Source organism: Eurosta solidaginis, chromosome 1 (genome assembly GCF_040869045.1).
Source record: "Eurosta solidaginis isolate ZX-2024a chromosome 1, ASM4086904v1, whole genome shotgun sequence".
Taxonomy (NCBI): Eukaryota; Metazoa; Arthropoda; class Insecta; order Diptera; family Tephritidae; genus Eurosta; species Eurosta solidaginis.
Window position 1 is genome coordinate 23,571,716 of NC_090319.1, and position 23,626 is coordinate 23,595,341.

A 23,626-nucleotide genomic window follows, 5' to 3' on the forward strand; every position below is an offset into this window, starting at 1 on the left:
TTTTGGATACCGGTTAAATGCAATCTCTGCGCTATCAGGTATTAGATCGAATGAAAAATTTGCTATTTTATAGCCGCATCACAATGAATATTTCAATGTTCCATAATTACACTTGCAAAGTGTGAAAGCATCCTTAGCCCATGTAAATGTCAAATTCTTCGTCTTATGCTTCCATTGCAACAAAAGTTGAAAGTTTGCTACTTTTCCATATCAGATGGCGCTGGTGATGCGCTATTAGTTGCTTTCCATGCATATACATACATGCCATCTACACATCTGTCAGCGCGCGTTGCTACATGAAAAATCTTATGTGACGGGGCTTTTAGCGGCGCACCAAAATAATTTTTTTCACTGTCAAATCCCGCTGGCATTAGTCATCTCAATCTTGCAAAATGAAACTAACTCTAAGCTTTTATTACGGAAGTTAATTTTCGAAGCAAATATTTATTTATTGCAGTTTTATGTAAGTAAATAGGTAAATGGCTTATAGATAAATGGTAGAGAACGGGTTAAATTAAAACACTAGCAATTGGCAAACCTGTTGCAAGCAGACAACCATCCAAAAAATGCAAAGAAAGCGCAGATAAATGCAGATAGCCAATTTTAAATCCAACAGCAACTGCTCTAAATTTTCGCTTTTTCTGTCAAAGTTGCTTATTTGATTTCCTGTAAAATGTAGCGCCTGCGCAATGTGCAAATGAAAACAGGTTTGTTCAATTTTTAAAAGGAAACAAAAACAAATGTTTAATCAAATTGCGGAAAAAGTTTACTGCAACTTTTCAAAATAAATTTTCATATAATGCAAAAAATATATACAGAGAAAAAATAGTCATATTATAAAAAAGAAAAACAAGTAAGGACGGGACTGTCTTTGTCTGTGCCGAAGACTTCATACCTTTCATCAATGTGGATGAACAATAATCTTATCCCGTTCGTAATCTCCAAATAATCGGATGCATAAGATAAGAAATATATAGTGAACAGATGTACATACCTAAACGATTTCTAAGATAAATATAAAATAAAAAATGGCAAAAAACCCCCTTATCTGAACGATCGGTTGTGTGGGATATATATTATATATAGCTCCGATCGAAATAATTTTTACAGGAAATTTTCTATTATATATTAGAATAAATATCACCAAGTTTAACGTTTTTATATTGGAAACTATGGGATAAATGGCCAAAAATCGTTCTATCTGAACAATCGGTTGTATGGGATATATACTATATATAGCTCCGATCAAAGTGATTTTTTTCAGAAAATCTTCTACGATATATTAAAATATATATCACCGAGTTTCACGTTTATACTTTCTAAATTAAGGGAGAAATGACCAAAAATCTTTCTATCTGAACGATCGGTTGTATGGGATATATACTATATATAGCTCCGATCAAAGTGATTTTTTCAGAAAATCTTCTATGATATATTGAAATATATATCACCGAGTTTCACGTTTATACTTTCTAAATTAAGGGAGAAATGGCCAAAAATCTTTCTATCTGAACGATCGGTTGTATGGGAGATTTATGTTATAGTGGTCCGATCCTACCGGATCCGACAGATGTCTAATATAATACAAAAATACATCCTTGTGCCAAATTTCATTGATATATCTCAAAATTTAAGGGACTAGTTTGCGTTCAAACAGACAGACGGACGGACAGACGGGCAGACGGATGAACGAACAGACGGACATGGCTATATCAACTCAGTTCGTCGCCCTGATCAATTCGTTATACTTAATGGTGAGTCCATCTTCTATATTTCTCAACGTTACAAGCATCGGACCAAAGTTAATATACCATTTCATGTTTATGAAAGGTATAATAATCATATATAAACATAAAAGTGACAACCTCAAGGAAGTTGGTAGCAAACATAAATGCAAAACTGGATTATAAACTAGTTTCAAATCAAAACAGTAAAGTGCTCAAATCTTATTAATTTTAAAATCAAAAATATGAAAGTTTAGCAAAAAGAGATTTCGATGAAATAAAGGCGCAAAAAACCACTAATTTCAGTATATCGTAGCTATACCGTAGCTTTGAAGTTTTGCAAAATATATATAAGAAATGTATTTAGGTGCCCTTATATAGATTTGCAAATAGTGAATAAACCAAAAAAAAACACTTTGAGACAAATATTTGCACATTTTGTAATGCCATGCGAAACAGCTGTGCATTCATTTGGCGCACAATGCACATGTTAGCTCACATTAGCACGAAGGTGCAGCTGCAAAATAAATTATATATGCATTATCTAGCGATCTGCAATTTGCTTTCAAGCTGAGAAAAATAATATGTATGTATATGTATGAATTTATCTAAAAAAAATCTTTAGTTTTGATTCAAGTGTGTCTGAATGCAACTACAATAAACTCTTTTAGGCGTAAGTCGGCATGGAAAGGCTGCTTTAGAAACGTAAATTTGGTTTAAATAGTAACCACAAGAATCGATTTGCGTAAAATTTATTTTTTAACTACAAGTTTTACTTTGCCCAAACAAAAATCCTTCTAAGCGTTGCAAAAGTTTAATTGGCAAAAATTTGTATAAACAAAAATTGTTATTACTTCAGTTTTACACTTGAATTGGAAAAAAAAAACTAGTAAGAACGGGACCGTCTTTGGCTGTGCCTAAGACTTCATATTTTCTAAGCTTTGGTAATGCAAACCGAGATGAAATCAGATATGTACTGAAATAAGTGGGAGCAAAATTCATAAGTGATCAAAAAACAGTCCCAAAATTATCCTTCCTTAACTCAGTTCTGAAAAGCCAAACCAAATTTTTTACGAAATTGTAACGAAGTTATTCCGAAACTATTTCGAAAATTATCTCAAGATAGTGAGACACTGAATATTGTAATGGTTCAGTAATACGAACTGAATTCCAACATAGTCTCGAAGTTATACCGAAATGTTTCTGAAATAATTTCGTAATGGTCCTGAATTCCTGAATAACACCAAATTTATCATGAATACAATTTCCACATGATTCCGAAATACAACGAAGAGCAAAATAATCTCAAATACAATTCTTAAATGATTCCGAAATAATACTGAAATGATTTTTCTAGCAATCTCCAAATGATTCGGAATACATTTCAAAAGAGTCCCAAAGTGATCCCGCCTGAAAACAAGTCCGAAGTAAATTTGCGAAAAATTAAGAGTCCTTTAATAAGATTTGACACAATCCCTGAACAACCCTGAATAGATCACAAAATTATTCCGAAATGATCCTGAAAATATTACCAAGATATTCAGACGCTGATCTTGAAACAATGCGGAGCTGATCCCGAACAAAATAACAAATGATCTCAGAGAAATATCCGAATGTATTTTGAAATTGTTCGTAAATAATCTCGAAAACAGTCACCGAAGAACCTGGTGAACAGTCCCGGAAGAGTGTCACAATTATCTCGAAAGTAATTCCGAAGTGATCGCAAAAGATTAACGAAACAGTTTCGAGGTAATCCTAAAGACGGTATGAAATAGTTAGTACACTCCTGATCCTAAAACTACCTGATGTGAACAGAAAACAAAAACTGACGTCCATCCAAAGTACCTAAGTAGTCCCGCATGAAATCCTTTTTTGGTCAACAATGACCCCAAACCAGCCATACAAAACTTCCGAGCAATTATTAAAATCGGATCGGTTCCAGCGTAGCACCGAAAAACTTCAGATATACACAATACCAACTTAGTGCGATAAAGCACGTTTGTGTATAACTTCGAGGCAGGAAAAATAATTAAAATACTAATTCTTATTTCAAACCATTTGCATTCTAAAATAATTTTGTAGATTTATAAAATAAGAAACGGCTCGTTATTTCGTTCTTCAAAAACTGCTTGAATAAAAATTGCACGTTTTCTAGTGCTCAAACATATTGAAATATCAACAATCGTTTCTCAACTTTTATGTAAACTTCCATCGCTGGTTCGTTCATTCAACCATTCCAGTTATGGAAAATAAATTCAAAAGACTTAAGCAACGAACTTGCACTCGTAAAATAAGCTACATATAGTTAGTTTCAAGTATAGATAATTTGCAAATTGATATTAGGACACCTTTTATGGTATTTCCTTATTACCTGAATACAAAGGCAACCAGCAATACGTGCATTAAACAAACAAATTAATCAAGTACTTACATACACATGCTTGTGTACATACGTACATACACAATGTTGGTACATCACATTATTTGAACCTTATTACCGCTTTTCAACTAAATGTACATGTCTAATTGATTAGTAATATTTAAGGTATCAAGAAGGCCAATGACATATGTGTCATGCCTTTTCTACAAAGGTGCTCGATTACCCAACCCACATAACGGTTAATATGTATTAGCAACACCTTATTGTTTTCTGCTCTTTAGCTATAATTCATTATATTTATCACTTTGATGGCGCTGGGACGGCATCAACCATAATTTGATTCTTTACTCATTGCGGAAAAGAGTACAAATGTAAAGTTGAAATCTTTATATGGCAACAACATCGTATATGTAAATAATGGCCCGTCATTGTAAGCTAATCATGTTTGCTTAAGTGTTTTTATAGTCTCAGACAGGCAGTAAATATTCTGCTCAGTTAATGATGACTGGACAGGTAAATGATGTAAGGACGTCATCTCAACAACCAATATTTGTTACGGGTATTAAACTTCAAGGACGTTTCAATTCTGTGTCAATTTTCTTTTTGGGAATGGAACTCATCATTGTTTATATTAAAGACTTAAAATATGCGATGACTTGTAATGCTTACAGATATCTTAATAAAATTTGCCACAGAAAAGTATTTTAAATAGTATTAGAAGCATAAGAGAACTAAATTCGTCAAATCAGTAAAGCAGTAATGAATGTAAACTAAACATGTACGAAGTGATAAGAAAATTATATTTATTAAATCACAAACTGAAGCAATCTTGTGTCAATCAACGTGAAAGATACAACAGCCCACACGAAACCAGCAGTAACAATTTTGATCAAGTTTCATGAAATAAATTCTCATCCATTTTCGAGAATTCAAGCATAAACGCCCATAAATATTTTAACTGAAACAATGCAAACTAATCTCAAAAACATTTTTAAAAAAGTTCGAAAATTTGAAATTTTTTTACCATTGAATTCTAATCCGCCAGTCTCGCAAAGTGCGTATTAATTTTTGAAAATTGTTTGTCCCAAGCGTGCTTTATATTTTCTTTCATACAAAGGGTACATAACCTCATTTTTATATGGAACAAAGTCTTAACCACCCTTCGTAAAAAAATTTGGAAAAATCAGTCTATATTTTTCTGGCCTATAACGTGTACTTTGTTAGAGAAAAATTGATTGGGTCACAATATTATTGGGCCATTTCGTACCTTATTCGGCACAGTATCACAAACATTTCCGGTTGACATCAGGAATACTTCGGGATTATTTTAAAATTTGATTCGAAACTATTTCGATACGATTTTGGGGCAATTTCAGGATCAATTCTGGACTATTGCGGAAACGTTTCTAAAATTTCCCGATTTATACACAAAATAATACCGAGAAAAGATACTGAAATTGTTCCCAATAGGTTGCAAAATAGTATCGGAGTAATTTCGAAAATAATTCTAAAATGAGTATGTACCAGAAGTCGACCCAAAATGATACTTAAAATATTCCGGATGTGATCCTGAAATCGTTTCGAAATAATTGCCAAAAAAATTATTCTGAAGTGATGCTATAGCAATTCCAAAAATGGTTTAGAAGTAGCTTCAATTTGGTTTAGTTGAAATGGTCCTAAAATAATTACAAAACGATTATGTACTGATTCCAAATTGGTTCCGAAATAGCCTCAAAATGTTTGGTAGTCAGCCACACAAATACGAACCTACCTCAAAAGCAAAAAGAGGGTATTCAGGCTGTTACTGCTTAGCATTACGGGGGCCCTGAAAACAACCCCGAAGCCTTGTAAAAAAAAAGCTTCAAAAGCTTGTTGCCTTGGGGCAGGTTGAGCGCAGACCATACGGCCATAGTAATATAGCGTCATTAATTACAAGACAAGATGCTCCGAAGCGGCTCTTAGAGCCGCAACAGAGGTGGATGGTTGGCGCAAGGGTACCCAAAAGGCGCACGAGGCAATACACGTTTCGACAAGGTACCAGATCACTGTAGCGTTTTTCAGACGGAAGTAGTAGCCGTATCTAAAGCAGTAGTAATACTGGAAGAGAAGAGAGTGTTAACTTTTATATTGACAGCCAAGCAGCAAGTAAAGCAATAATCTAGCATAGCACAGCATCTAAAAGTGTGTTATAGTGTAAGCAATCCCTGGAAAAAATGGGGGCAGAAAGAAGCATCTCGGGGCATTTGGGAATAGATGGGGACGAAAAAGCGGATGAACTAGATAAAAGGGTTGTGCGCGATTAAGAAAAGGCAAGAGGTGCACATTATCGACCAGGCGGGCAAAGCGTGAAGCCAAGCGCGGGGCTGCAAAGTGTCGAAGATAATGCGCAAGTCTTACATCCTTAGAAAGTTGATCCTATCATTACAGGTAAAGTACTATAGACTCATGACAGGTATTCTGACACTGTCTTCTAGCGTCACTTTCCTTCAGGCACGCTCTGTGCTTGTACCCTACGCTTGCCATGCTAACACTCCAGCTGTTAAGAGTGATACAGCTGCCAGATCTAAAAGCAGCAAATGAAAAAGATCCTAGAAAGCTTCTAGTATTTGCCAAGAAGACGGAGTTATTTTATAATGAAGGTCTTGGTTTTTGATAAGGTTTTTCAGTTTGTCGTTAAACAAATATCTGGCAACGCTACGGACTCATTCAGTCTATGTGGGGTCCTCATGGACCGGCCAGTTCAACCTTACTTGCCCTAGTCTCAAAATGAGTACACGATAAGTCAAATTTGTACTGTTTTTTTTTCTTTGACCGCACTTTTACGGGCATGCTTATGAGTTTCACTTAATAACTCTTAATATTAACCCCGATTTGATTAACAACCGTTCATAAAAATAAAATTAAAAAGTTTATTTTTTCGTAATGCTAAGTATTTTTCTGTTTTTTTTTTATGCTTTAAAATAGTTTAATTTCCTTTTATGCATAATATTTAGGACTTATATAAAAACATTCAAATGATAATCAATAAAACCCCTTAACTCAAAATCTACAAAACTTCACATGCAGGCTTTTGACATGAAGGCGACGATATATGGTATATGGAAATATGCCAGTCACTTATTTCCGCATTTGATTGCTCAATAATTTAACAATTTCTAACTTGATTTATGTACAAACATATACACATACATACATATTTAATTAAGCCATATATCATCTATGTTAACTATGCCAATGCTTCTGCATTAACCATTTTCAATTTCTTTTCTTATGCCATTTAATTGCTTCTTTTACAGAATGGCGAAACTATGAATCGAGGCTGTGATGAACGTTGCACGTGCAATCGAGGTGAATGGATTTGTGATCCACGTTGTATGGGCAACACATTCAAACTGGTTGGTGGTGCACCGCACATGGATTTGGATTCACAAAAACATTGCCGACAAGTGGCTATTGATGAATGTTGTGCTACAATGGAATGTGGCCCAACCTCCACAATGAATGCACCAGAATCCAATAATGAAGGTGGATTAAATGGTAAGTTTGTTGATAGAGTTAGTAGATAGAGTTAGTGTAGAGACAGATAGTTATTGCATACTTTCACTTACACTAATAAAGTATGGCAAGGTGTGAGTATGTGTAATAAATCAATGTAGAAGTAGAGAAATTTTGTTAGAGCTTTGCAGGCCTAAACAAACAAACTGATGTTCGATTTATAGATAGTATAAATAGCATACACCTAACTAGGATTATGAAAATTACTGGGGCAATATCTAGATTCCATAGCGCTGATATAGTTAATGTTATAGGCGGTCTAGAAAAGTACAACCACTGCCCTTCTTTCGTCAATACACGCAAGCTTTTTATTCATTTGCACTCATACTATTTTCAATATCAGTTTACATATGAGTCCACTTTGGTTTCGCCAGTTGACCTTAATCAAATTTGTGCCAACAGGGCCACGTGACAATGACTTACCTGCAGGAAAAAAAGCAGACTACAAACTAAATAAATGTAGGTGTCATATAAGCCAAATAAATTAAACTTTTTATACTCAGCGTGCTTTACACACAGATTATATTAACTTTGGTAACATAACGGTTGGTTATACAGCTATAAAGGAATCGAGATAGATATAGACTTCCATATATCAAAATCATCAGTATAGGAAAAAAATTTTAATAAGCCATGACCGTCCGTCCGTCTGTCCATCTGTCTGTCCGTCTGTCCATCTGTCCGTTCGTTAACACGATAACTTGAGCAAATATTGGGATAACATCACCAAATTCGGTAAACGCGCTTATCTGAACCCAGAATAGATTATTATTGGAAATGAGCGAAATCGAATGATAACCACGCCCACTTTTTATACTCAGCTGAGCAGAGCTCACAGAGTGTATAAACTTTGTTCGCATAACGGTAATCCGTAACGGCATAAACTATTCGAGATAGATATAGACTTCTATATATCAAAATAATCTTGACGAAAAAAGAAATTCATTTAGCCATGTCCGTCCGTCCGTCCGTGAACACGATAACTTGAGTAAATTTTGAGGTATCTTGATAAATTTGGTATGTAGGTTCCTGGGCGCTGATCTCAGATCGCTATTTAAAATGAACGAAATCGGACTACAACCACGCCCACTCTTTCGAAAAAGTGCGATAATTCACTATCAAAAACGAATAAAGCGATGAAACTTGGTAGGTGTGTTGACCTTATGACGCAAAATGGAAAATTAGTAAAATTTTGGATAATGGGCGTGGCACCGTCCACTTTTAAAAGAAGTTAATTTACAAGTTTTGCAAGCTGTAATTTGGCAGTCGTTGAAGGTATCGTGATGAAATTTGACAGGAACGTTACTCCTATTACTATATTTGTGCTAAGTAAAAATTAGCAAAATCGGATGACGAACACGGCCACTTTAAAAAAAAATTTTTTAAAGTCAAAATTTAACAAAATATGTAATATCTTTACAATATATAAGTAAATTATGTCAAGATTTAACTCCAGTAATGATATGGTGCAACAAAATACAAAAAAAAAAGAAAATTTCAAAATGGGCGTGGTTCCGCCCGTTTTCATTTAATTCGTCTAGAATACTTTTAATGCCATAAGTCGAACAAAAATATACCAATCCTTGTGAAATTTGGTAGGGACATAGACTCTATGACGATAACTGTTTTCTGTGAAAATATGCGAAATCGGTTGAAGCCATGCCCAGTTTTTATACACAGTCGATCGTCTGTCCTTCCGCTCGGCCCTTAACACGATAACTTGCGCAAAAAACGATATATCTTAACTAAACTTAGTTCACGTACTTATCTGAAGTCACTTTATCTTGGTATAAAATATGGCCGAAATCCGACTATGACCACGCCCACTTTTCCGATATCGAAAATTACGAAAAATGAAAAAAATGCCATAATTCTGTACCAAATATGAAAAAAGAGATGAAACATGGTAATTGGATTGGTTTATTGACGCAAAATATAACTTTAGAAAAAAACTTTGTAAAATGGGTGTGACACCTACCATATTAAGTAGAAGAAAATGAAAAAGTTCTGCAGGGCGAAATCAAAAGCCCTTGGAATCTTGGCCGGAATACTGTTCGTGGTATTACATATATAAATAAATTAGCGGTACCCGACAGATGATGATGTTCTGGGTCACCCTGGTCCACATTTTGGTCGATATCTCGAAAAGGCGTCCACCTATAGAACTAAGGCCCACTCCCTTTTAAAATACTCATTAATACCTTTAATTTGATACCCATATCGTACAAACACATTTTAGAGTCACCCGTGGTCCACCTTTATGGCGATATGGCGTCCACCTATAGAACTAAGGCCTACTCCCATTTAAAATACTCTTTAATGCCTTCCATTTGAAACCTATGTCATACAAACACATTCCAGGGTTTCCCTAGGTTCATTTTGCTAAATGGTGGTTTTCCCTTATTTTGTCTCCAAAGCTCTCAGCTGAGTATGTAATGTTCGGTTACACCCGAACTTAGCCTTCCTTACTTGTTATATATATAACATTTTGGAAAATACAAAAAACCTGATTATTTGGTAAATAATACACCTAGAGTGTTGAAATTTGATGTGTGCACTGATATTGATACCTTTGATTGAACTTTGAAAAAAAAAATTGAAAATGGGCATGGCACCGCCCACATGCGGTAAAATCAATTTTACAAATGTTATTAATCATAAATCAAAAACCGTTAAACCTATCATAACAAAATTCAGATTAAATATAAGGAATGTTTCGAAGAAAAATTAACGAAATTTGTTAAGGATCACGCCCACTTTTGAAAGATTTTTAAAGGGGTATTGGGCGCATAAAATAAGCTATATCTTTGCAAAAAAGAGCTTTATATCAATTATATTTCTTTTCCCAAGTGCAATTATAACAAGAAATAGGAAAAATATAAAATTTTTGGAACTGAGCGTGTCACCGCTCCTTTTCTGACTAAGCAGTTTTCTATGTTTTGTGCGCCATAACTCAAAGAAAAATTACCGGATCGTAATTAGATTGGGTACATATACATATTTTCCTTATAGCTGAGTATATAATGTTCGGTTGCACACGAATTAAAAAACCCTTACTTGTTCCAACTGTGTTTAAGGAAAGAGCAAACTTTTTTATTTTTGTTTAAAAAATTTGGACAGATTTGGAGATATTTTGAAAAACTTAGGTACCGTTATGTGACCAGTTGCATAATTTCACATAACTTCCTATAATTTCGGAATTAATTTAATTATTAATACTATAATGTACCAAGTTCGGGATATGGTCGTTACCATTTAAGGCGCATTCCTGGACTGCTTTGGAAATATTTTATTTAAGACAAATTATTCTAGTGCGATAAAGTAACTCATATGTGGGACTCTTTTTTAGTGATTGTTCTCTTAGAATCGGTTACTGTTTCGAGAGCAGCTGCGGTTTCGGTAACGGTTACTTTATCGAACAGATTGATTTTTTTCGAATTGGCTACTGAGTTGAAATCTAACCTAATTTTTGTTTTATAATAGGCTACGTTTTCAAAACCGGTTTTTTTTTTTAAGCAAGTTGATTTTTCCGAACCGGATGCTTTTTTAAAACCTGTTGTATTTTTAGATTAGAGTTCTTTTTTGGAACGGTTTTTTTTCAACTGGTAACTTTTCTGCAATTGGTCATTTTTTGAAAGAGGGTGTTATTTTAGAATCAGTAACTTTTATGGAACCGATTACTTATTTGTATATGTCTACTTTTTTGAAACAAATACATATATTTTGCAATCTGTCCCTTTTTTCGAACCATTTTCATTTTATGTAACCGGTTAATTTTTTGGAACTGATTACTTTATTTTAACTGGTCACTTTGGTAGAACCGATTACTTTTGGAACCGGTCACGTTTGTGGAACCGTAGTAATATTTTGCTAACCAATGAATTTTTGCACCCGGTTTTGTATTTGGAACCGGTTACTTTTGTGAAACTGATTACCTTTCGGAACCGGTTACTTTTGTGAAACCGATTACATTTTGGAAGCGGTTACTTTTGTGAAACCGATTACATTTTGGAACCGGTTACTTTGGTAAAACCGATTACATTTTGGAACCGGTTACTTTTGTGGAACCGTAGCTATATTTTTCTAACCAATGAATTTTTTTATCCCGGTTTTGTATTTGGAACCGGTTATTTTTGTGAAACCGATTACATTTCGGAACCGGTTACTTCTATGCAATCGTAGCTATATTCTTCTAACCAATGCATTTTTTTAACCCGGGTTCGTATTTGGAACCGGTTACTTTTGTGGAACCGGTTACTTATGTGGAAACCGATTACTTTTGTAGAACCGGTTACTTTTGTGAAACGGGTTGCTTTTGTGGAAACCGACTACTTTTGTAGAACCGGTTAGTTTTGTGGAACCGGTTACTTTTGTGAAACCCGTAACTTTTGTAGAACCCGCTACATTTGTGAAACCGCTTATTTTTGTGAAACCGGTTACTTTTGTGGAACCGTAGCTATATTTTTCTAGCCAATGCATTTTTTTAACCCGGGTTTGTATTTGGAACCGGTTACTTATGTGGAAACCGATTACTTTTGTAGAACCGGTTACTTTTGTGGAAACCGATTACTTTTGTAGAACCGGTTACTTTTGTAGAACCGGTTACTTTTGTGGAACCGTAGCTAAATTTTTCTAACCAATGCATTTTTTTAACCCGGGTTTGTATTTGGAACCGGTTACTTTTGTGGAACCGGTTACTTATGTGGAAACCGATTACTTTTGTAGAACCGGTTACTTTTGTGAAACGGTTTACTTTTGTGGAAACCGATTACTTTTGTAGAACCGGTTAGTTTTGTGAAACCGGTTACTTTTGTGAAACCCGTAACTTTTGTAGAACCCGCTACATTTGTGAAACCGCTTATTTTTGTGAAACCGGTTACTTTTGTAGAACTATAGTAACTTTTTTCTAACCGGTGAATTTTTTTAACCCGTAACTTTTGTAGAACCGGTTATACTTGTGAAACGGTTACTTTTGTGAAACTGGTTACTTTTGTAGAACTATAGTAACTTTTTTCTAACCGGTGAATTTTTTTAACCCGTAACTTTTGTAGAACCGGTTATACTTGTGAAACGGTTACTTTTGTGAAACTGGTTACTTTTGTAGAACTATAGTAACTTTTTTCTAACCGGTGAATTTTTTTAACCCGTAACTTTTGTAGAACCGGTTATACTTGTGAAACGGTTACTTTTGTGAAACTGGTTACTTTTGTAGAACTATAGTAACTTTTTTCTAACCGGTGAATTTTTTTAACCCGTAACTTTTGTAGAACCGGTTATACTTGTGAAACGGTTACTTTTGTGAAACTGGTTACTTTTGTAGAACTATAGTAACTTTTTTCTAACCGGTGAATTTTTTTAACCCGTAACTTTTGTAGAACCGGTTATACTTGTGAAACGGTTACTTTTGTGAAACTGGTTACTTTTGTAGAACTATAGTAACTTTTTTCTAACCGGTGAATTTTTTTAACCCGTAACTTTTGTAGAACCGGTTATACTTGTGAAACGGTTACTTTTGTGAAACTGGTTACTTTTGTAGAACTATAGTAACTTTTTTCTAACCGGTGAATTTTTTTAACCCGTAACTTTTGTAGAACCGGTTATACTTGTGAAACGGTTACTTTTGTGAAACTGGTTACTTTTGTAGAACTATAGTAACTTTTTTCTAACCGGTGAATTTTTTTAACCCGTAACTTTTGTAGAACCGGTTATACTTGTGAAACGGTTACTTTTGTGAAACTGGTTACTTTTGTAGAACTATAGTAACTTTTTTCTAACCGGTGAATTTTTTTAACCCGTAACTTTTGTAGAACCGGTTATACTTGTGAAACGGTTACTTTTGTGAAACTGGTTACTTTTGTAGAACTATAGTAACTTTTTTCTAACCGGTGAATTTTTTTAACCCGTAACTTTTGTAGAACCGGTTATACTTGTGAAACGGTTACTTTTGTGAAACTGGTTACTTTTGTAGAACTATAGTAACTTTTTTCTAACCGGTGAATTTTTTTAACCCGTAACTTTTGTAGAACCGGTTATACTTGTGAAACGGTTACTTTTGTGAAACTGGTTACTTTTGTAGAACTATAGTAACTTTTTTCTAACCGGTGAATTTTTTTAACCCGTAACTTTTTGTAGAACCGGTTATACTTGTGAAACGGTTACTTTTGTGAAACTGGTTACTTTTGTAGAACTATAGTAACTTTTTTCTAACCGGTGAATTTTTTTAACCCGTAACTTTTGTAGAACCGGTTATACTTGTGAAACGGTTACTTTTGTGAAACTGGTTACTTTTGTAGAACTATAGTAACTTTTTTCTAACCGGTGAATTTTTTTAACCCGTAACTTTTGTAGAACCGGTTATACTTGTGAAACGGTTACTTTTGTGAAACTGGTTACTTTTGTAGAACTATAGTAACTTTTTTCTAACCGGTGAATTTTTTTAACCCGTAACTTTTGTAGAACCGGTTATACTTGTGAAACGGTTACTTTTGTGAAACTGGTTACTTTTGTAGAACTATAGTAACTTTTTTCTAACCGGTGAATTTTTTTAACCCGGTGATGTCTTTGCATCGGTTACTTTTTTGAACCAACTCGCTTTTTCACTTATGTTACTTTTTGGAATATTTCTTTTTAAGTGGATAAATTTTAGGGAATCTGTAAAGATGTTTTACTTATCCTCATTGTTTTTTTTTTTACTTTTTGAAGTATTTAAAATATACGATTTTTGTATGCCAAAACAATATTTCAATAAAAGGTAGCCTACGTGTGCTTTCCTTTCAAACCGAAAATTTCAGGCTCAAAACTCCAGGTAAGGAAACATCAAAGATAAAAAAGCTTCAGAGCTTTTTTTTGTTTTTTTTTTTTAACGGGTCCGCTCGTTGTGAGTGGTCCTCTCAGTTCATGAAAAAAAAGTTCTGCTTAACCGCTAAGATACATATTCGCTTAGATTCAGCGCTTTTGTATACTTCTTGCAAATCTCATTTCATATACCCATACAAACATACATAGTGCGTCATGTCTCGATATATATCATATTTGCTTATTCAAGCTTTTTTATTCTTTTCATTTATTTGCTAAATATACAAACTCAAATAATAACAACAACAAACACAAAAATAATTTGCGAAACCACACGAAAATGCTCCAAATTTTTGCAACAATAATTAAAACAACAAAATCAACAAACTTCAACATAAAACACGCTATCTAAAATCTAAAAAACAACAAACAATTAAAATATATATAACCCACTTTGCAATACAATCAACAAACAAAAACAAACAAAAAACGCATATTTACACATGCTCTACATTACTGCCATCACTGTGGCACCTACAGCCTCCGCACAAATGCCACGCCTCGACTGCCATCACAATGGCAATATTTACAAATTTCGTGAACGTTTGGAAATCGACTGCGATCAGATATGCCATTGTGTTGAAGGTGGCGTAATGAATTGTAAGCCGCGTTGTCCCGAACGCAATCATACACGACTCGATAAATGTGTTTATGTTAAGGATCCAAAGGATATTTGTTGTCAATTGGAATTATGTGACGTCACGCTAGATGATCATGAGCAGCCACCATCACCAGCAAGCACAGCACAAAACTCAATTGGCGATGAGCATTATGGTTCGGGGGAAGCACGTGATACTCATGGTGCGCACGAACCTGCACATTGTGAATATAAAGGTCAACACTATCGCGATGGTCAACAATTTCATGATGGTTGCGAACAACTGTGCATTTGTACATTAGAAGGTGTTCATTGTGCTAAGCTGCAGTGTCCATCAACATTCGGTTTGGATTTATTGAATCCGCATTGCTTGCGTTGGGAACCAGAACCAGCTAATTTTGAGCCAAAAGCACCAAATTGTTGTCCGGAGAAGATGCGTTGTGCGGATAACGGTACTTGTGAATACGCGGGTCACACTTTCGAAAATTGGTCACCTATACCGACCAATCTAACGGGTGAGTAGCATAATCATAACATTACACTAACAATGCAAACGCAACGCAATTCAAACAGTCAATTAACATTTTCTTTATTTTTGTTTTTTTTTTTTTCTTTTCTTCTTGTATTTATTTCATACATACATACGCTGCATACGCTCTATGCTCATTTGGGCGCTACTTTTGTGTTATACCAGGTTGTGAACAGCATTGTTATTGTGAGAATGGTAAATTAGAATGTCGTCCGGCTTGTCCACCAGTGGTCGCTTTGCCACCACCCGATTTGCCTTGCGATTCCGATGAAGTGCGCCTAGTACCTATACCCGATGACGAGTGCTGCAAGCATTGGGGTTGTGCTACAGACAGATCGAAGCAAAGTGACGGTAATAGTAATGAGATAGCCACATCAGTGCCACCATCAGTGCATAGCTTCAACACTGAAGGAGCTCACAGTCCAATGGGTAAATATAAATAAGTTTTTTGTTTTTCGTTATGAGTAAAATGACGGCACGACAGTGTTGAATGCATGTTAAGGTCCAGAAATATTCCTTGATAACGAGTTAGGGATAATAATTTTAAGATAAAATCTTTTGGAAGTTTAAGTGTGTATTGCGTGAGTCGCTCAAAATTTAGTTGGTTTATTTTTTAAAGCGGCAGTGCACTGAATTTCCCTGATATTCATTTTAGAACATACAATTATCCCACCTAACAAACAAAACCAATTCGCTTATTATTTTAAATCAGCCTATATCAGACCCGTAAGTACCCTCACCGCAGATTTGTTCAGTTTGAGAAGGAAGCGGGTGCCTTTCCTATCCAATCATGGCCATAAGGACCTTAAGACTTCGCAGTCAACCCTATTGGTCTATAGCAAGTCCGTTTCCCTGTTCTCGTATTCGTCGATTCTCCCTAGGAAATAACTCAGCGGCGGTCGGACGGAGCTGTCCACCTTACTTATGTTTAAGTCGGAACCTTTCCTAGCCATCTCATCCGCGAGTTCGTCCCCTTCAATGCCGCTGTGCCCAGGTACCCAGCAAAGGGAGACATTGAGCTGACTTATAGAAGCCAGAGAATTTATAAATCTCCGCACGATGTCCGATTTTATCATGTTGGACTATAATGCCCTGAAGGCGGCTTGGCTGTCAACAAAGATTGTTACGTCAGTGTTGGACACTATCTTGGAGCAACTTTGCCGCTGTCTGTGGTATAGACCTCGGCTTGGAGTGTACTGCATGCGTCAGGAAGTCGGAATGATTGGCTTAACTGTAAATGTGTTGAGTACATCCCAGCTCCAGTTCCCTTTTAAATTTTCGAGCCGTCGGTATAGATTGTGATGTCCCTGCCATTGTCCAGGCCTACTTCCCATTCCTCCCTTGAAGGATATCGTGTGTTCTGAACCTAGAAGTCCAAAACCCCTGTGATGTGGTCTGTTTTGGATGTTAGGTTGGTTATAATTCCGTTTAATTGCCCCTTCGTCATGTCGTCCAGAATCGTCGCGTGTCCGTGCTTAGCTGTTTTCTACATGTTGGATTCTCTTAGTCGTAGAGCTCCTCTAGCGGCTAATCCCTACCAGCGGTTAATTGTGATAATTTTCTGTGAAAAGTAGTGGGCTTTGAAATATACATATATGTATATAAATATTTGAGAAAATAATTAAACGCGAACTGAAGGATTAAAAAAAGAACCCATATTTTAAAATCGAATCTAATTTCTGTGTGAAATAAAAGGTTTAAGCTCTGTTCTCAAAATGCAAATCTTTGTGAAGACTGTGACTGGCAAGACCATCACTCTGGTGGTTGAACCAACCGATACTATTAAAAATGTAAAAGCCAAGATTCAGGAAAAAAGGGAATACCCCTAGATCAGCAACGATTGATCTTTGCCGGCACACAATTGGAGGACGAACGCACCATATCCGATTACAACATCCAGAAGGAGTCTACATTGCATTTGGAATTACGCCTTCGTGGAGGTATGCAAATTCCTGTTAAATCATGGACTGGTTTACTCGATGCAAAATTATAAATATAATGATGAGGCGTATTAAGGTACCACTCCGGGGCTATATGTGCCTGTATTTTTTACTTTTGCTATTTAAGAGGACTGAAACTATCAAAAATCTGAGACTGCCCTTTCGCATACACAATGAAAGCACAATTTTGCAATGGATTGAAAACCGCTGGTCTAAGTCCTATGTATTACCCACTTTTTAAGCTTCTTAGGTTGCGTAACGCAGAATTCAAAAATATTTGCCGAGTTCGCTATAGGTTAGTGGATGGCCATCTACATCATGCTCGTGACTGTCAACTGCTCCATCTCTACCACCACGATGCCGTTCTCGGTCTTAAATAGAATTGAAAAAAGTGGTCTCGAAGTCTTCTAGAAATTATTACAAAGCAGTTCCGAAAGAAAACCGAAGTAATGTGTATTGCGAGAGTTCGTCCTAAACAATTTCGAAATAGCCCCAAAGATATTCTTATATATCCTGGAAAGAGTACTAATAATCTCCCTTCCCAATGCAATCGGCTCTATGTACCGGAGCGACTCGAGATTTTTCCCGGCCAAGGAATGTCATTTCAGTGTAACCACATCTAATTTGTTACCCCCAGTGCTAATAATCTCGTTAAGGTCTCGTAAATAGTTCGAAAATTATCAGGAAAAATTTAAAACGAGATATTATCTAAATGAATCCCAAAGTAGTTCTAGAATGGTCACCAAATAGCGCCACGTGGTTTCCAAATCGGTAAACGAAAATAATGCTCTAAAAGGCACTTATCGTACCCGCCCTGCTATATGGTGCAGAAGCATTGACCATACCAGAGGAAAGTTCTTGAAACGATTTATGTACGAGCTTTACGCAGCCATCAACATGGTCCAGAGAAAACAAAACACAGCGGCGACGCTGGCTAGACCATATTATGCGAATGAAAGAAAGAGTTTTTTTTCGGAGACCGCGGATGAAAGCAGGGAAAAGGACGAGCTCTACTGCGTTGGAAGATAGAGGTGGAAAATGATTCAAATTCTCTTGGTGTTACCAATTGGCGAGAGCTAACTCAGAGAAGAAGCGACTGGCGCACCTTGTTGGACGGCCATAACCGTTTAAACGGTTATTAAGTAGGAAAGTTTTCAAATAACCCCGCAATAGTCCTAAAAGCAGGTTAGCATCTAGCTCATATAATTGTGGAAGAGTGAACAGTGTCTCATCCGGGATGGTTTAAGGTTTGCTTTAAGACTATTTCGAGATCCTGTCTTAAGGATTTCATTTCGGGATTACTTACTTACTTAATTGGCGCTTAACCGTCTAAACGGTTATGGGATTATTTTCGGATAATTTCAGGATAATTTTGGGAAAATGAGGATTGTTTTGAGATTGTTTTTAGGAATCAAATTCGGTTCTATTTTGGAATCGATTCGGAAACATTTCGGGATTGTTGAAGTTTTTTTCAGGACTTCTGGAATACAAATTCGGTATTATTTTTGTCATAATTTCGCATCATTTTTTGCGTCGATTATGATATTGTTTTCCTACTTAAGTTTCGGGATAATTTCAAAACACTCCCCTCAAGACACGCCTCTAAAAAAAATATGCCCAGTAGATCCTTTTTGAGTATTGGTAACAAACGCAACATCTCATCATCCCGCCTTCGAAACAGCCGGATATCCAAACATTCCAATCTACAGATTTATGATGTATGTATGATTCCTGCTTTACGTATACAGATTTTAGTATAAAACATTGTGGAAAATAGTCAGCTTCCGAATTATTTTGCAGGCTATTTGCGGATATTTTTCGGGCTTTCACCGGGTTATTTCAATGTCGTTTTGGGGCTATTTATGCATCACAACGGGACTATTTGGAATCATATTTGATCCATTTCATAATTATTTTCCTATTGTTTTTGGAATCATAACGGAACCATTTCAGGATTATTTAAGGACTATTCGGAATGATTTTTGCGAAGTATTCGAGAGTATTTGAGCTACTTCGTTACTGGCTTCGGAATTGATTTCAAACTCTTTCGAGACTACTGCAGTTATTTTCCTGAAATATTTCGAAATTGTTTTCGGAATTGTTTCAAAACTTTTTTAGATAACTTTACGACTACTTAGCGATCACTCCGGTACTATTTAAGGAAACTTTTTGAGGTTAACAAATTTTGTTGTTATATCGGCCTACTGATTTGTAAGTTCGAGAGTTTGAATCGAGCTCAAGGCCTAACAATAATTATTTTATCGTTATTATTGTTATGATACATTTTTTCTTATTTTTTATTGTTATTATACATTTTTTCTTTCTTCTATTCTAATTAAAAAAAAATTTTTCAATTAAGAAAAAATTTATCATAACAATAATAATGATAAAATAATTATTGTTAGGCTTTGAGCTCGATTCAAACTCGCGATCTTTTTGAGGTAATTTTAAGATTTTTTAGGACCATTTCGGAACGGTATAGAAATTATGTTTGAGACGTTCTCTTTCTTAGCTGTATCGCCGAGAACAATGCGTGACTATTTTGGAACTATCTCCATATAGTTTCGTTATTCGTTTCGAAAGTATTCCAGCTATTTCGAGAAGGACTGCTACGGAATACTTTTTATGAGTGTATTTCAAGGGAGTTTTGGACCTCAACTTTTCTATGGAACATTGCGCATTTATCTCCGGAACTTTTCGCCATTGTGTGCTCTATAATGTTGGAATCTTTTTGATATTATTTCAAAATTTTTTTTTTTGGACTTTCTCGAAACTGTTTTCCGGATCATATCGGGGTATATCACAATGGGATTGTTTAGAACCATTTCATATGATATATTTTCTTCGTGCTGACTGGACCGCGGGTATATGCTAGTCTTAGATAAAAAAAGATATAGACCGAAAAAATATGTTAAAGTTTATAAAAATAGTATTTATAGCTTTTATATAATCTTTCTACATGCCTTCCTATAAGGCAATGACCAGTTAGTGCCCCCACAAGTGAGGAAATTGTATCCCTACTTAGGTTGTACACGTGACGGGATCGCTTAGGATCCCATTTAGGCCTTTCTATTAGGGAGTTCATCTGCAATGCAGTTTGGCTGAAACTTCTGCCTGGAATACACTGCAGTGGTCGGGTAGTCTGAAGGAGAGCTGGAGGTAAAAGTCCCTTGAGTATACTTCACCTCGAAGCCAACCGTTTAGCTTGGAGTCGTCCATGTATATGCAAATGCCGAAAAGTTATCAATTAATTTTCGAAAAGACATCGATATGTTTCCATAAAGTTATTAACAAGTTATAGATACATATATTATTGAAAAATTAGCTATATTTTGTCAGGGGAATAGCGATTCGTTATCCAAGTGTTATCGAAAAGTTAACAACTTGTTATATAAAAATTAGAGCTTTGTTATCAAAGAGCCATGGATTTGATTTAGTTATCGATAACTCATTTCCTGTGAATTAGATACCAATCAAATTTCAATCGATGCCAAATTTTTAACCGGTCGATAAAAATCCTATTAGAAGCCAATCAGAAGCTGACGACTCGGCGGCGACTCGACGATAATAAACCGACAACGAACAGATAACTCAACGATAATGATAATGAAACAATAGTTTGTTGAGATCTCTTATTACCAATAAGAAACCGACGAAGTTCTTTCCCAAAATACTATTTGCTTCTGTCAAACTTACTTCTGTTGTCGTTGAACTTACATCCTTGGCATAACTTAAAACATCTTTTCTTGATACTAAGTTTTATTTTTTAAATTTTGAAATTACTTGTAATGAAAATTTTTTTTGTTTTGGAATTTAAAAATTATTGCTAATGATCGTTGTTACTCATTTATTTCCCCTACTTAATTCATATTTTATACCGTTGAATCTAAAAATACTCCTATTTACCAGCTCCTCAAAAACTATGTGTCTTCTTCGTCATTTTCTTGTTTTTCTATATTTTCTTGTGCATTCATAGTTTTTACTTTTCGGTAACTGAAAAAATGTCGCAATGATCTTTTTACTTTTGGTCTAGCTTTACTAATTTTGGCTGCTGATTTTGTACGTGGAACAGATTCGCAGATTGGTTGTGCCTCATAAACTTGTAACGCCTCTACATTACTGACGCTTAGCGTCATTGCTAAACGCTCATTAGTGAAATCCATTGTAATAGTCATTGGTTTGGAATTTTCACATAGCTCGTGATATATAAAATTATTACGCTCTCTATGAAATGAGCTTTTTGCTTCTCTTCCATCACGTGTCACTTCATCGACTACTTCATCCAAACGAAATTCCACCTTTGTTGTGCCTAAATCTGTTGTTGTTTTAATGCTAAATAATGATGACTTTTGTTCTAATTCAATGGTGGATACTTTTTCATTCAGAATTTTACGAGACACTGCATCAATTCCCAGTTCTTTTAAATATTCCTCGTAGCCAAAATTTTTGACCAAGGTATACTTTTTACCTTCCCATACACTCATTTTTCATTTGTTTATTTATTTATGCATTTGTAAATATGTTTTATGCACATTTGAGGTTAATATGTGGTAAATTGAGCATTGGGATATTCTTAAGCCGCAAATTATTAAAAAAAAATCTAAAAACTTATTTTTCTAATTTTGAAGTCTCTTGATTTTAATCCAAGCAATTTATTATCCTTAAAATTCAGGAATTGTCAAGTTGTGGCATTTTTGGTAAATTTAATAAACCCAATTTTCTTAGTCTACTAGAGTCATATTTTTTAGTACCTTAACTCGCCAGTCATTTCGATTTGAACCCGAAATTTATCATACACTAGCTTTACCCAGCGTACGTTTTAACGCCCGAGATCGAATGAATGTTGCGTTATTTTTATAAGCTTTTATTTAGTTTCACTTGGCTGTTGTTTGTAGTCAAATCTTGCAAGTTAAATTCGATATACTTCCCGGTGTCTGATTGAGTTGAAATTTTGCACGCATGTATAACTCCGATGACAACGCAATATCACTTTGCGATAATTCGATAAATTAATCGATAACAGAGTTATCGGTAAAGATTTGTGCCCACCTTGGCATAAAAGGCTAAGTCCGCATGTAACTTCGCTTTGTTTTTTGTATGCAACGAACGTAGAAGTTAGGCTGTTATCGCTAAATGTTGCATACTTTTCTGCGCACTTGATTTTGTTTTACAGATTTTTGGCAACGAAACAGAGCAGAGATCTGCAATGAGTAGTTGTAAACTGAACGCGACATAGGCAAAGTCACAATAAAATATGATTTTAAGTTAGTTAATACTCGAATCGAAGAACTTGACTGTTCAAAGTTGACTTCGAAGAAACCTTGTAATGTTGATGCATTAAAAGAAATGGATAGGATGAGAAACGTTACGAATAACTAAATAAAGATTACATAACTATTTTAAACAATATTTTAACCTGCTAAAAATTAAAAAAAAATTGATATTTAAACTATAAAGTAAATAAAATTAAAGAAAAAAAAACTTTTTTAAAATAAATTGACTGTAAAGAAATATAACACGTTATAAGTTCATTGTAACCTTTAACGATAAGTACCTGGACGACCGAGATTTGCTCGGCAATCCTCGAGTATGCCGCATAACTTACTTTGTTCTACATGTCATCATTAATCAAACTCTACTTTTTTTATATATTTTTACTTACCAATATTTGATTTCCTTAAAAATAGATTTCAAAAACATATCAAACACTAACCGCAAAATGAACTGGAATGAAAAATTTTAAAAGGGTAATTCCAGTCTATAGTATAAGGGATTGTTATGACAATTAGTGAAATCGATAACTAAGTAATTTAGGTCGAGTATCTTCATGCGCCGAATTATTAATTTCAAAAACTTTTTAGTTATACACTATGAAAGTCTCACAATTTTATTACATTCCAAAAACTTGTAAATTTCACGAATGACAACTATCAGTTAGTTTAATTAAATGTCAACTTACTTCCCTAAACGCCATCTGTTGGTAAGTAGTTAAATGGTTAGATGTCGTTTTCAAATTAAACATATGCCTCTAGTGTTCACCGTTAA

General features: G+C 35.0%; 2 protein-coding genes across 9 annotated transcripts in view; one reads left to right on the forward strand and one right to left on the reverse strand.

Annotated features, from left to right (window-relative positions):
- sas (stranded at second) overlaps positions 1-23,626 on the forward strand; it is a 122,417-nt gene that overhangs the window by 78,846 nt on the left and 19,945 nt on the right. For all 8 annotated transcript variants that reach the window (XM_067782945.1, XM_067782989.1, XM_067782934.1 and 5 more), the window contains 3 exons: positions 7,401-7,641; positions 14,995-15,627; positions 15,807-16,070. In XM_067782945.1, coding sequence (XP_067639046.1) covers positions 7,401-7,641; positions 14,995-15,627; positions 15,807-16,070 — 1,138 coding nt within the window. The remainder of the gene's footprint in view (positions 1-7,400; positions 7,642-14,994; positions 15,628-15,806; positions 16,071-23,626) is intronic.
- On the reverse strand, positions 21,430-22,223 carry LOC137250360 (fatty acid-binding protein-like). The gene has a single exon (XM_067783002.1). It carries the CDS (start codon positions 22,063-22,065, stop codon positions 21,502-21,504), a length of 564 nt encoding a protein of 187 aa, XP_067639103.1. The 5' UTR covers positions 22,066-22,223; the 3' UTR covers positions 21,430-21,501.